The sequence below is a fragment of the Biomphalaria glabrata genome, chromosome 2, assembly GCF_947242115.1.
Source record: "Biomphalaria glabrata chromosome 2, xgBioGlab47.1, whole genome shotgun sequence".
Classification (NCBI taxonomy): Eukaryota; Metazoa; Mollusca; class Gastropoda; family Planorbidae; genus Biomphalaria; species Biomphalaria glabrata.
The window spans coordinates 42,491,545-42,501,917 of NC_074712.1; the positions used below are offsets into that span (position 1 = coordinate 42,491,545).

Consider the following 10,373-nt stretch of genomic DNA (forward strand, 5'->3'; position numbering starts at 1 on the left):
TTGAAAAAATTACTCTGGAATCCTCGATACACTATAATGAATCTCCACCCTGGGACGAAAGCCCTCTTCCTACTATAAGGGACCATATTGAAAACATAAAAAGAAAATCTGATTACAGACCAACAGAGCTCAAGGAAATAGTGAACTGTTTTCTACATACCAATTACCCTAGCAATCAGTGGATCAGAGTTTACACGGATGGCTCATCCCATAAAGCCACCACAAATGGAGGAGCTGGAATACTTATCGAATGGCCAGATGGAGGAAAACTAGAAAAATCCTTTGCAACTGGAGAGCTCTCTGACAGTCACAGAGCAGAAAGGGAAGCACTAGCACTAGCTGCTACCATGCTAGCAAATCATCCAAGTTCCCCTCACAGTCAGATTGTCTTTCTAACAGACGCAAAAACAACCCTCCAAAGCCTGCAAAACTCTGATTCCCCTTATATTAAAAACCTCAGAACAGCACTCACAAAGCTCAACCACAACAGCAAAAAAACTGTTATTCAATGGATACCAGCTCACATACAACTAGCAGGAAATGAGAAGGCTGACACACTTGCCAAGAGTGGGAGAACAAACTCACAAGTAAACTCTGCACTCTATCCAGAAGAAATGAAGAAATTAATTGTAGATAAAATAAATGAGAAATGGACGAGCTCCCATCCAAATCACAAGAAAGATGATGCTTACTATAAGCTATCCCGACAAGACCAACGTCTAATCTTTCGACTCAGGACCGGACACAACAGAATGCGACAACACATGTTCCGGAAGCTCAAAATTGGAACCAGTGAAATCTGCCCATGTGGAGTATCACCAGAGAATGCCGACCACGTCCTCCAAAACTGCTCTCTTTACCAAGAGGCCCGTATAAGACATTGGCCCCAAATCATCCCAATAGAAAGAAAACTATATGGAGAGCTCCCTGATTTGGAAACCACTGCGCAGTTCATCTCATGTATTGGTCTAGTCATATGAACACTCCAACATAACAATGAGAACGATGAAGAAGAAGAAGAAAATCAATATGGGGATTCCATGACAGTTTTTCATTTATTATAACACCTAGGTATTTTGTGTTTTTAGTCGGTGTTACTGGTTTACCATGAATAAGATTGATAAGTGGAATTAATTTGTTTTAGTTTTTTTGTTACTCTTAATAAATGACATTTTTCTGGGTGGAAAGACATGCTCCAATTTGATTCCCATTTCTGTATTTCATCTAATTCTCTTGGTAAAATTTCTGTATCTTGTGTTGTTTTTATTGTTCTATATATTGAACAATTGTCTGCATAAAAATCTTACTTTTATTCCTGAATTAATGCAATTTGGTGAATCATTTATGTAAATTAAAAATAGTAGTGGACCTAAGACTGTTCCTTGAGGTACACCTGAGTTTACTGTTATTGGTGTTGATTTAGAGCCATTTATTATTACAGTTTATTCTCTTCCTATCAGAAAATCATTAATCCACTGATGCAATGGACCATCAATGCCAAAATAATTTAATTTTTTAAGCAAACTATGGTGGTGAACTTTGTCAAAAGCTTTGAAAAAAGGTTTATTACTATACCTACCCTTATGGACTCTTACAAGGATGTGTAGAGAAATTCGCAAATCCAATTACATCCTTTATTTTGTTCTCATAACTAAAAACAAATCGTATTACTAATTCAAAAACTTTCATTCACTAATTTAAAAGTGTATGCCTTTTATTTAAAATTGAATGTCTCTTTTTTTTAGTAACATAAATCTCTCAAAGATCTACTGTTTCTACTAACTACTAGTTCAGTACTCATATGTCTACTATGATATCTCAGTATTTCTTTTTTTTTTTTTCGTGTCTCCAGCTCGTGTTTTGTCTGCCTTAGGCTTAAATCTCAGCAATAAAGCACAGACCTATAATGACTTGGCTCTGAGACCCATATTTATGTTGAATAATTTGAACTATATTCTCAAATCAATGAAGAGGTAGGTTATCTCAAGTTAGGTGCCATATGTGAGCCTAGAAGTAAACATTTTATTGTGAAGTTAAATTTAAATGACAAAAGCTGATACATTTTATGTATGTAATATTAAACTTTCTAGCATAATCTTTTTTTTTTACTTGGCAATTTAAACCCATTTGGTTTTTGGCAGCAGTTTAGCATTACTATTCAAGTGTTGAAAGAGTTATTAATATCTAGTAGAATAGATAACTGATCAGAGGTGTACAGTGTTGTTTGCTAGGTATGTAAGTGAAGCATAAAATACAAGGTTGAAAATAGTGAACATATCTTACTGTCATACTCTACTGGGCATTTAATTAAAAGAGCATAATTAATCAAAGAAGTTGAAAAGAAAAAAAAATATTTTAAGTTAATATCCTGACCAGTCAATCATGAAGGAACCTTAATTGAAAGTCATTGTGGCTTCTAGAAAAGTCTAATTAGATATTAAAAAAGGACGATCAAGGTGTGAAAAAAGATCACCTATGACAGGTCACGACAAGATGATGGTCTGCAAATATTTATCTCAAGCATGACCATTTGGTTTAACAAATGAATATCACATTAGAAAAAATCTTATACAATTGACTCTTGATAGTCCGTAGGTTACAGGACAGATGGGAGTGTCGAATGTCCTAAAATTTCGGATTACCAAAGAGTATCTGTATTTCAAAGAATTTAACCATTTATGTCAAGAACATTCTGGGTTGTAAAATAAGCAATAGAGGAGAAAGAGTTTCTCAGATTGGGGATATTCTCTCAATTTTATGTTGTTTTTTTCTCTTGGTGTCATCTTTATTTTTACAAAATGTTCTTTTTTTCTACCTTTTTTTTTTCATAATGTCATAAACAGTAGAAATAGCAGTAGGAGTTACACACACAATGGCCATACTTCTTAATAATTTCAATTTTTAAAGGAAGAGATAATGTTTTGATACTTATTTTTGCTCGCCATCCTGCAAGACATAACAAAACTGCAGCACTAAAAAATATGACAGATAAACTGTCATATGGTAGACATGCATCACTCATATACATTAACATAGCATTGAATTTCTTAGTGTGTCAGATTATAAAATGTCAAACTTTTAAGAGTCAACTGTTATTTAAAAGCTCTTAGAGAACACATTATATTGACACCATCATCATAGAATCCTATCTTTTGTAATAGAAAAAAAAAAGTCTAACTCAAATAATAGACAATAGTGGCATATCCTAACAAGCCAGTTTAAGTCAAATAACAGACAATAGTGGCATATACTAACAAGCCAGTTTAACTGTCTGCAGTAAAAAACTTTTGTTGCGTAGAAGAAGACAGAAAGTAATGATTCCAAAAAAACCTGCATCTAGGTGCAAAACCTAAGACATAAAATTCAGTCATTGTCATCATTATGCAAACGAATCTAGAAAAGACAGTAATTTTTTTTTCTAGAAATCATTTATTTATTTATTTAGTGAAGGAGCAAGTCTAGCCCTAATTGCTGCTAGCATAGACTAAGTGTTGTGTGCAGCTAATGATCTAATTTTGCTTTTGAAAGAAACTTTCCAAAAATTGATTGCTACCATCTCTTAGTTTTTAGGCACCTTTTTTTTTTAATTTCTCCTGTAATTTGCAATAGAAAATAAATTAAAACTTAATATTCTGATGCTTCTAAGAATAAAATTGAATTTTGTGTGACAAAGTTAAATGTATTTTTAAAATTCTTTTAGATGATCTTATGCAACTCAAATGTAATCTGCTTTTTTTATTTTAAATGTTTAAAATGCTATCAATGTTTATGTCTGATTTCATTCATAATTTTAAAAGATCTTGGGTTCATAAATCCTTAAACTTTTACAATCTCCATTATCTACATTATGGATATTATACTTTAAAAATTACATTTAAACATCATATCAAATGACATTAAATTTAAAGTATAAAAAATTGTTACAGGTCAGGACTTTTAGACCTATTGTCGTCATGGAATAAAGAAATAGAATTCTTTTATAATAACCAGATCTTGGAACAAAAAAGCGACTACTCTGAGAGGTTAGATGTTTTTTAATCATTGATTGTACAGGCAAGTGCACATTTTAAACTGTACTTTGGGAAAGATGAGATAAAATTTCTCACTGTCTTTTCTGTCCGACAGCTGGAGCAAGGTTCTTCATTACATTCTGGAAATGGACAAACCAATGTCACAACACAGAACTCAAGATCAGGTGAAAGTAAGTAGTTAGCTCTTATAGTGTTGAAGTACTTAGTGTTGAAGTACTTAGTGCTAATAGTGTTGTAGTAGTTAGCTCTGATAGTGTTGTAGTAGTTAGCACTGATAGTGTTGTAGTAGTTAGCACTGATAGTTTTGTTGTAGTTAGCACTGATAGTGTTGTAGTAGTTAGCACTGATAGTGTTGAAGTACTTAGTGTTGAAGTACTTAGTGCTGATAGTGTTGTAGTAGTTAGCACTGATAGTTTTGTAGTAGTTAGCACTGATAGTGTTGTAGTAGTTAGCTCTGATAGTGTTGAAGTACTTAGTGCTGATAGTGTTGTAGTAGTTAGCACTGATAGTGTTGTAGTAGTTAGCACTAATAGTGTTGAAGTACTTAGTGTTGAAGTACTTAGTGCTGATAGTGTTGTAGTAGTTAGCACTGATAGTGTTGTAGTAGTTAGCTCTGATAGTGTTGAAGTAGTTAGCACTGATAGTGTTGAAGTAGTTAGCACTGATAGTGTTGAAGTAGTTAGCACTGATAGTGTTGTAGTAGTTAGCTCTGATAGTGTTGAAGTAGTTAGCACTGATAGTGTTGAAGTAGTTAGCACTGATAGTGTTGAAGTAGTTAGCACTGATAGTGTTGAAGTAGTTAGCACTGATAGTGTTGAAGTACTTAGCACTGATAGTGTTGTAGTAGTTAGCACTAATAGTGTTGAAGTACTTAGTGTTGAAGTACTTAGTGCTGATAGTGTTGTAGTAGTTAGCACTGATAGTGTTGTAGTAGTTAGCACTGATAGTGTTGTAGTAGTTAGCTCTGATAGTGTTGAAGTAGTTAGCACTGATAGTGTTGTAGTAGTTAGCTCTGATAGTGTTGTAGTACTTAGCACTGATAGTGTTGTAGTAGTTAGCACTGATAGTGTTGTAGTAGTTAGCTCTGATAGTGTTGTAGTACTTAGCCAGATAGTGTTGAAGTAGTTAGCACTGATAGTGTTGTAGTAGTTAGCACTGATAGTGTTGTAGTAGTTAGCTCTGATAGTGTTGAAGTAGTTAGCACTGATAGTGTTGAAGTAGTTAGCACTGATAGTGTTGAAGTACTTAGTGCTGATAGTGTTGAAGTAGTTAGCACTGATAGTGTTGAAGTAGTTAGCACTGATAGTGTTGTAGTAGTTAGCTCTGATAGTGTTGTAGTACTTAGCACTGATAGTGTTGTAGTAGTTAGCACTGATAGTGTTGTAGTAGTTAGCACTAATAGTGTTGTAGTAGTTAGCTCTGATAGTGTTGTAGTACTTAGCACTGATAGTGTTGTAGTAGTTAGCACTGATAGTGTTGTAGTAGTTAGCTTTGATAGTGTTGTAGTACTTAGCCAGATAGTGTTGAAGTAGTTAGCACTGATAGTGTTGTAGTAGTTAGCACTGATAGTGTTGTAGTAGTTAGCACTGATAGTGTTGTAGTAGTTAGCTCTGATAGTGTTGAAGTAGTTAGCTCTGATAGTGTTGTAGTAGTTAGCACTGATAGTGTTATAGTACTTAGCACTGATAGTGTTGTCTTTATATAGTATTTTTCTTTTCTCAAATCTCTCAATAGTCTAAGAAAAATGAAACTTTTTGAGCACTTTCTCTTGGACCATTTGTAGCACACTACCATGTTGTGTTAAAATTTGAAAACCTTTGTTGTTTACTATCCGATAATTAAATATAGAATTAAAGAGAAATGCTTGTCCTTTTTAACAAAATTTAGTTATTTTAGAAGCAAATGTTAATTTTTATTTTGGTAAAAGCACATTGAATGACAAAAAAAAAAAAAAAAAAAAAATTTTTTTAAGTTACATTTGATACAAAGTTATTTCTAGAATTTTAATGAACTTTAAGTTATAAATTATCAACTGCTTTGTACAAAGAAAAATAATTACTGGAATACATTTCATTTAGCAAATAAAAAAAAAACAAAAAAAAAAACATAAATTGGTCTTCGGTTTGTGTTGAAAATCTCTCTTATCCTTGACCAGTAGCTATATATCATGTTTAACATATTTGATGGTCTTTTTGTTTCAACAATAATAATTATTAATGCAGGTGCCTCTGTTACACAAGGTATTTATTTATAGATACTATTTATGTTGTACTAATATCTATAACAATTATGTGAGCAACAAAAATTGTAAAAAAAAAAAAAAAGAATGGTAACACAAAACCATAGGTTTTTTATTAAATGAATTTAATGATTTATATTGTATCATTTCATTTTTCACTGATGTATTTAGAGTTGTCATACAAAAGAAAATATGCACAAGCTCTCTCATTCAATTCACAAATGAGAAGATTCTTGTTTCAATTTCATTAACCTTAATACTTGACCTTAATTACAAATACAGCTAACTAATTTTATTTAACACAATGCATGTGTACAAGTTTTAGTCTGATAAGCAAATCATCTCCACATTTCTTCTTCTTCATTCTCATTTTTATGTTGGAGCATTCAGATGACTAGACCAATATACGAGATGAACTGCACAGGGGTTTCCAAATCAGGGAGCTCTCTATATAGTTTTCTTTCTATTGGGGTGTTTTGGGGCTAAGTATCTTGTACGGGCCTCTTGGTAAAGAGAGCAGTTTTGGAGGACATGGTCAGCATTCTCTGGTGACACTCCACATGGGCAGATTTCACTGGTTCCAATTTTGAGCTTCCTGTACATATGTTACCTCCACATTGATTTTGTTTGATTTTCTAGCCTTTTTTCTTTCTGTCTGATCTTAAAAAAAAACATTAAAGAATCACAGCAATTATGTGTCCCCATTATCCCATTAGGAAGGATTTCCACTTACAGACAGTTGTGGACCTGGAGCTCTTCAACCCAAGTCATGTCTTAGGGTTTCACAATGGTAGCATTCATTATACATAGTGCTTTGCCTCCTTTCCTGGACCCTGTTTTCTACAAGTAACCAAAGACTGCACTAACCATGGGTAATGACCGCCTCTACAGCCACGGTTCTCTAGTGATGGCTCCTTTGTGGAACTGTGGGGCAGACTTGTTTAACTGGGCTATCATTCCCATGTTGGCAAGGGGAAAAAAATAATGAAAGCTCAGAGAGGCAACATTGAGGCCTAGAGAGCTGGAATCCTTGGGTCTTTCTGATCAGGTTATTGTAGGATACGTTACTGATCTGGTTATCTGACACTAAATATTGCATCAAATATTTTGTTGTTTTTCTATTGGACTCATTATAGAAAATAAAATTTAAAAAATAAAAACTGCCATGGTCATAATCTGTATTAGTTATAATTAGGTAAGGAAAGGAAGTTGATGCTTTTGTAATGTCTAATGTTTTCTTTCTTTTTAATGACAATTATTTATCAATTCATTTACCTCAATATGTTCATAAATACGTACATTTCACTTTTTATATATATACATAGTAATATATCTGTATTTGAGTATACATATAAAATGTATTTGTGAGATATATTTTGAAAATAAATAAATATATATATATTTATTTATTTATATATATATATATATTTATTTATATATATATATATATATATATGTGACCTTGTAAATAGTAGATATGTACTGTATAATAATTAATAATAAAAATTTACAAAGATTTAATACTATCTACTATTATTATTTTATTTATCATAATTAAAACTTTATCAAAGCTAATAGTAAGAGTGAGGGAGACAAGAGAAACATATATTTCAAATGTTTTGTGAAACTTTCTATACAACTTTCTTATTGTTAATATATAAATATACTGTCCCAACTGAAAAAAACATTAATTAATTTTTTAAAAGTGATACTCCTGAATAATATGCTTTATATTTTTATTTGTTCTTTTATATCTGTTTGATAAAGATAGAGAAATTATAATTAGTATATTTTAGCTAAGTTCAGTTTGCTTTCTGGTGCTAAGTACATCAAATATTAGATAATTTCAGAAACCAAAATCTCCTCTGGTACCACAAGCTGTACACCTAAATTTGAACTCTCTTACTTAAGTATTTGGCTGTTATTAAGTTTATCTTACCATTCTCTTGTTATAACCCAATTAAATACATTTAAAAAAATAGTGAGATTTAATGATGTTGCAATGCATATTATATTTTTCATAATGTTGTTAAAAGAGCAGATAACTTCTCTCTGGAAAACAAAATATCATATATGCTTGTAAGGTATAGTTTTGAGTGTAACCATATTTACTAAAATATACCATTGTCTTTCAGTGCTTTTTAATGTGTCTAGTTTTTTTTTTCAAAGACAGCAACAAGGCTTTACTTTCTTTTAAGTATGTTAGAGAAAAAAGAAAAGAGTAACAATAGAAATATGGTTCATTTTTTTAGAAATTAATTTCCATTCCAATCAGTGTAGGTTATACAATATAGACTATAGTTCACAATGGCTTTTGCTATGACAATGAACTTAAAAAAAAATAAAAAATTCTGTGATGCCATAACACTTATATAATGGGGTTTTGATAAATGATACTTGTCTTAAAGCTGTGGTAATGAGCATGTTATTCTTATACAGAAGTATGTTTTTTAACTCAAATTAGATTTCCTCACTAACCATTTGTTGTTAAACAAAGTGCATGCATCATTGCGATAAGATGTTATTTTACTTCCTTGTAAAACATTGCTGCATACTTTTTTTTTTCATGAGCATTATTTGTTTTTCAGCTCAAAGATAAAGAAAGACAAAACATCAAAGACAAATTCACGGTATGGAGTGCAAGTGATAAAACTAATGTAGATTACCAGTATTGATTTTATTTTCAATCTAGCTGTTCTTAAAACAATTATATTTAACACCTATTGATATATTTAAACTTTTGACAAATTGACTTTTCTTTTTAGAAAAGAAAGTCCCCTTGCATAATAGACTTAGCAAGTAACATCCACACATTTTATTACTGAAATTCATTACATCTTTCATATCATTTTTGTTTTCTCGAAGGGATTCAACAAAGAGCTGGAGGAAATTTACAGAGTACAAAAAACGTATGCTATGCCAGATAGTGAATTGAAATCAGCTTTAATTGCTGAAAACAAGGACTACATGATTCCCAGATACACTATGTTCTACAATAAATATAGTCACTTAAATTTTACCAAGAACAGAAATAAATATATCAAGTACCAGCCCTCTGATGTTGCAGCGTTACTAGACAAGTTCTTTAGCTCTTCAGAATAAGGGGGAAATAGTAACACACATTTACTTTGTGTTCAAACGATAGAGAAAGTTTGTTAAGAATATCTGGATGATGCATTCTTCTTAGTTATTTGTATTGCTCATTACAGGTGTCTTACTATCTTGTTACTAATGTTGACTTTTTTCCCCATTCATTATAGCTGTAAAACTTTTTCATTTCTTTGTACTCATATTATTTGTTAATTGTCCAGTACAGTTGTCAGTGATGCATGGAACTGAAAATATTGAATTTCTTAATTTGTATTTTGTTGTATATTATTCAGTTAATTAACAGTCATTGTAATATTTATAGAATAGTTGAATTATTATTTCTAATAATAGCTTCAGTGAACTTCTAGTCCAGTATATGGCTTTAAAATAAAAAATGTAGCTTATAACTAGCTATATAAAATTTCTGTTTTCAAAAACAAATTTTTATAAACTTGAGTTCAAATTGTAGATATCCAAATAATGTTTGAAAACAAGTTTTAATCTACATTTTTCATTTTAAAGCAATATTTTTTTTTTTTTTTATTATTTCAAAAATTACTTTAAATAAAATACCTTTTTGATTCTGTTAATAAGAATGACTTCAATATTTTGAATTGTGATAGTTTTTCATTCCATTATTATATTAAAGCAAATAATCAAAAGTATCTGTGTGTGTGTGTAATTACTAAACTGTTTATGCACTTTTGCATGTCATTCTTCCTGTTTGGATGTGCAGCATAAACACTAACAAGTCACCAGAGATGAATCACATCTTTAAAAATGAAAAGTTTTGAAAGCCACAAGTAATTGACCTGTTTGGTGATGTATGTGCATTACCCACAACAGTAGGATTTCTGTCCAAGGCTTTTACAAGAGAGTATTTTAGCCTTTCAAGCTGACACTCAATGAAGTTAGATATTTAATGTATCTGTTACATACCAGGAATTATAATTTAGCTCTAAAAAATAGCCAAACATTAACTTTTCGACAGATTGTTCTTACATTCAGTCAAA

At 31.3% G+C, this 10,373-nt stretch overlaps 1 protein-coding gene across 6 annotated transcripts in view; it reads left to right on the top strand.

Moving 5' to 3' along the window:
- The window catches only part of LOC106068816 (exocyst complex component 7-like), a 32,172-nt gene extending 22,147 nt beyond the window's left edge, over positions 1-10,025 (top strand). For 5 of the 6 annotated variants that reach the window (XM_056020681.1, XM_056020679.1, XM_056020678.1 and 2 more), the window contains exons 19-24: positions 1,853-1,973; positions 3,927-4,022; positions 4,126-4,201; positions 6,254-6,271; positions 8,859-8,900; positions 9,136-10,025. In XM_056020681.1, coding sequence (XP_055876656.1) covers positions 1,853-1,973; positions 3,927-4,022; positions 4,126-4,201; positions 6,254-6,271; positions 8,859-8,900; positions 9,136-9,372 — 590 coding nt within the window. In that variant the 3' untranslated portion in view covers positions 9,373-10,025. The remainder of the gene's footprint in view (positions 1-1,852; positions 1,974-3,926; positions 4,023-4,125; positions 4,202-6,253; positions 6,272-8,858; positions 8,901-9,135) is intronic. The other variant, XM_013228297.2, reaches the window with a different exon arrangement.
- Positions 10,026-10,373: the final 348 nt, after the last annotated feature.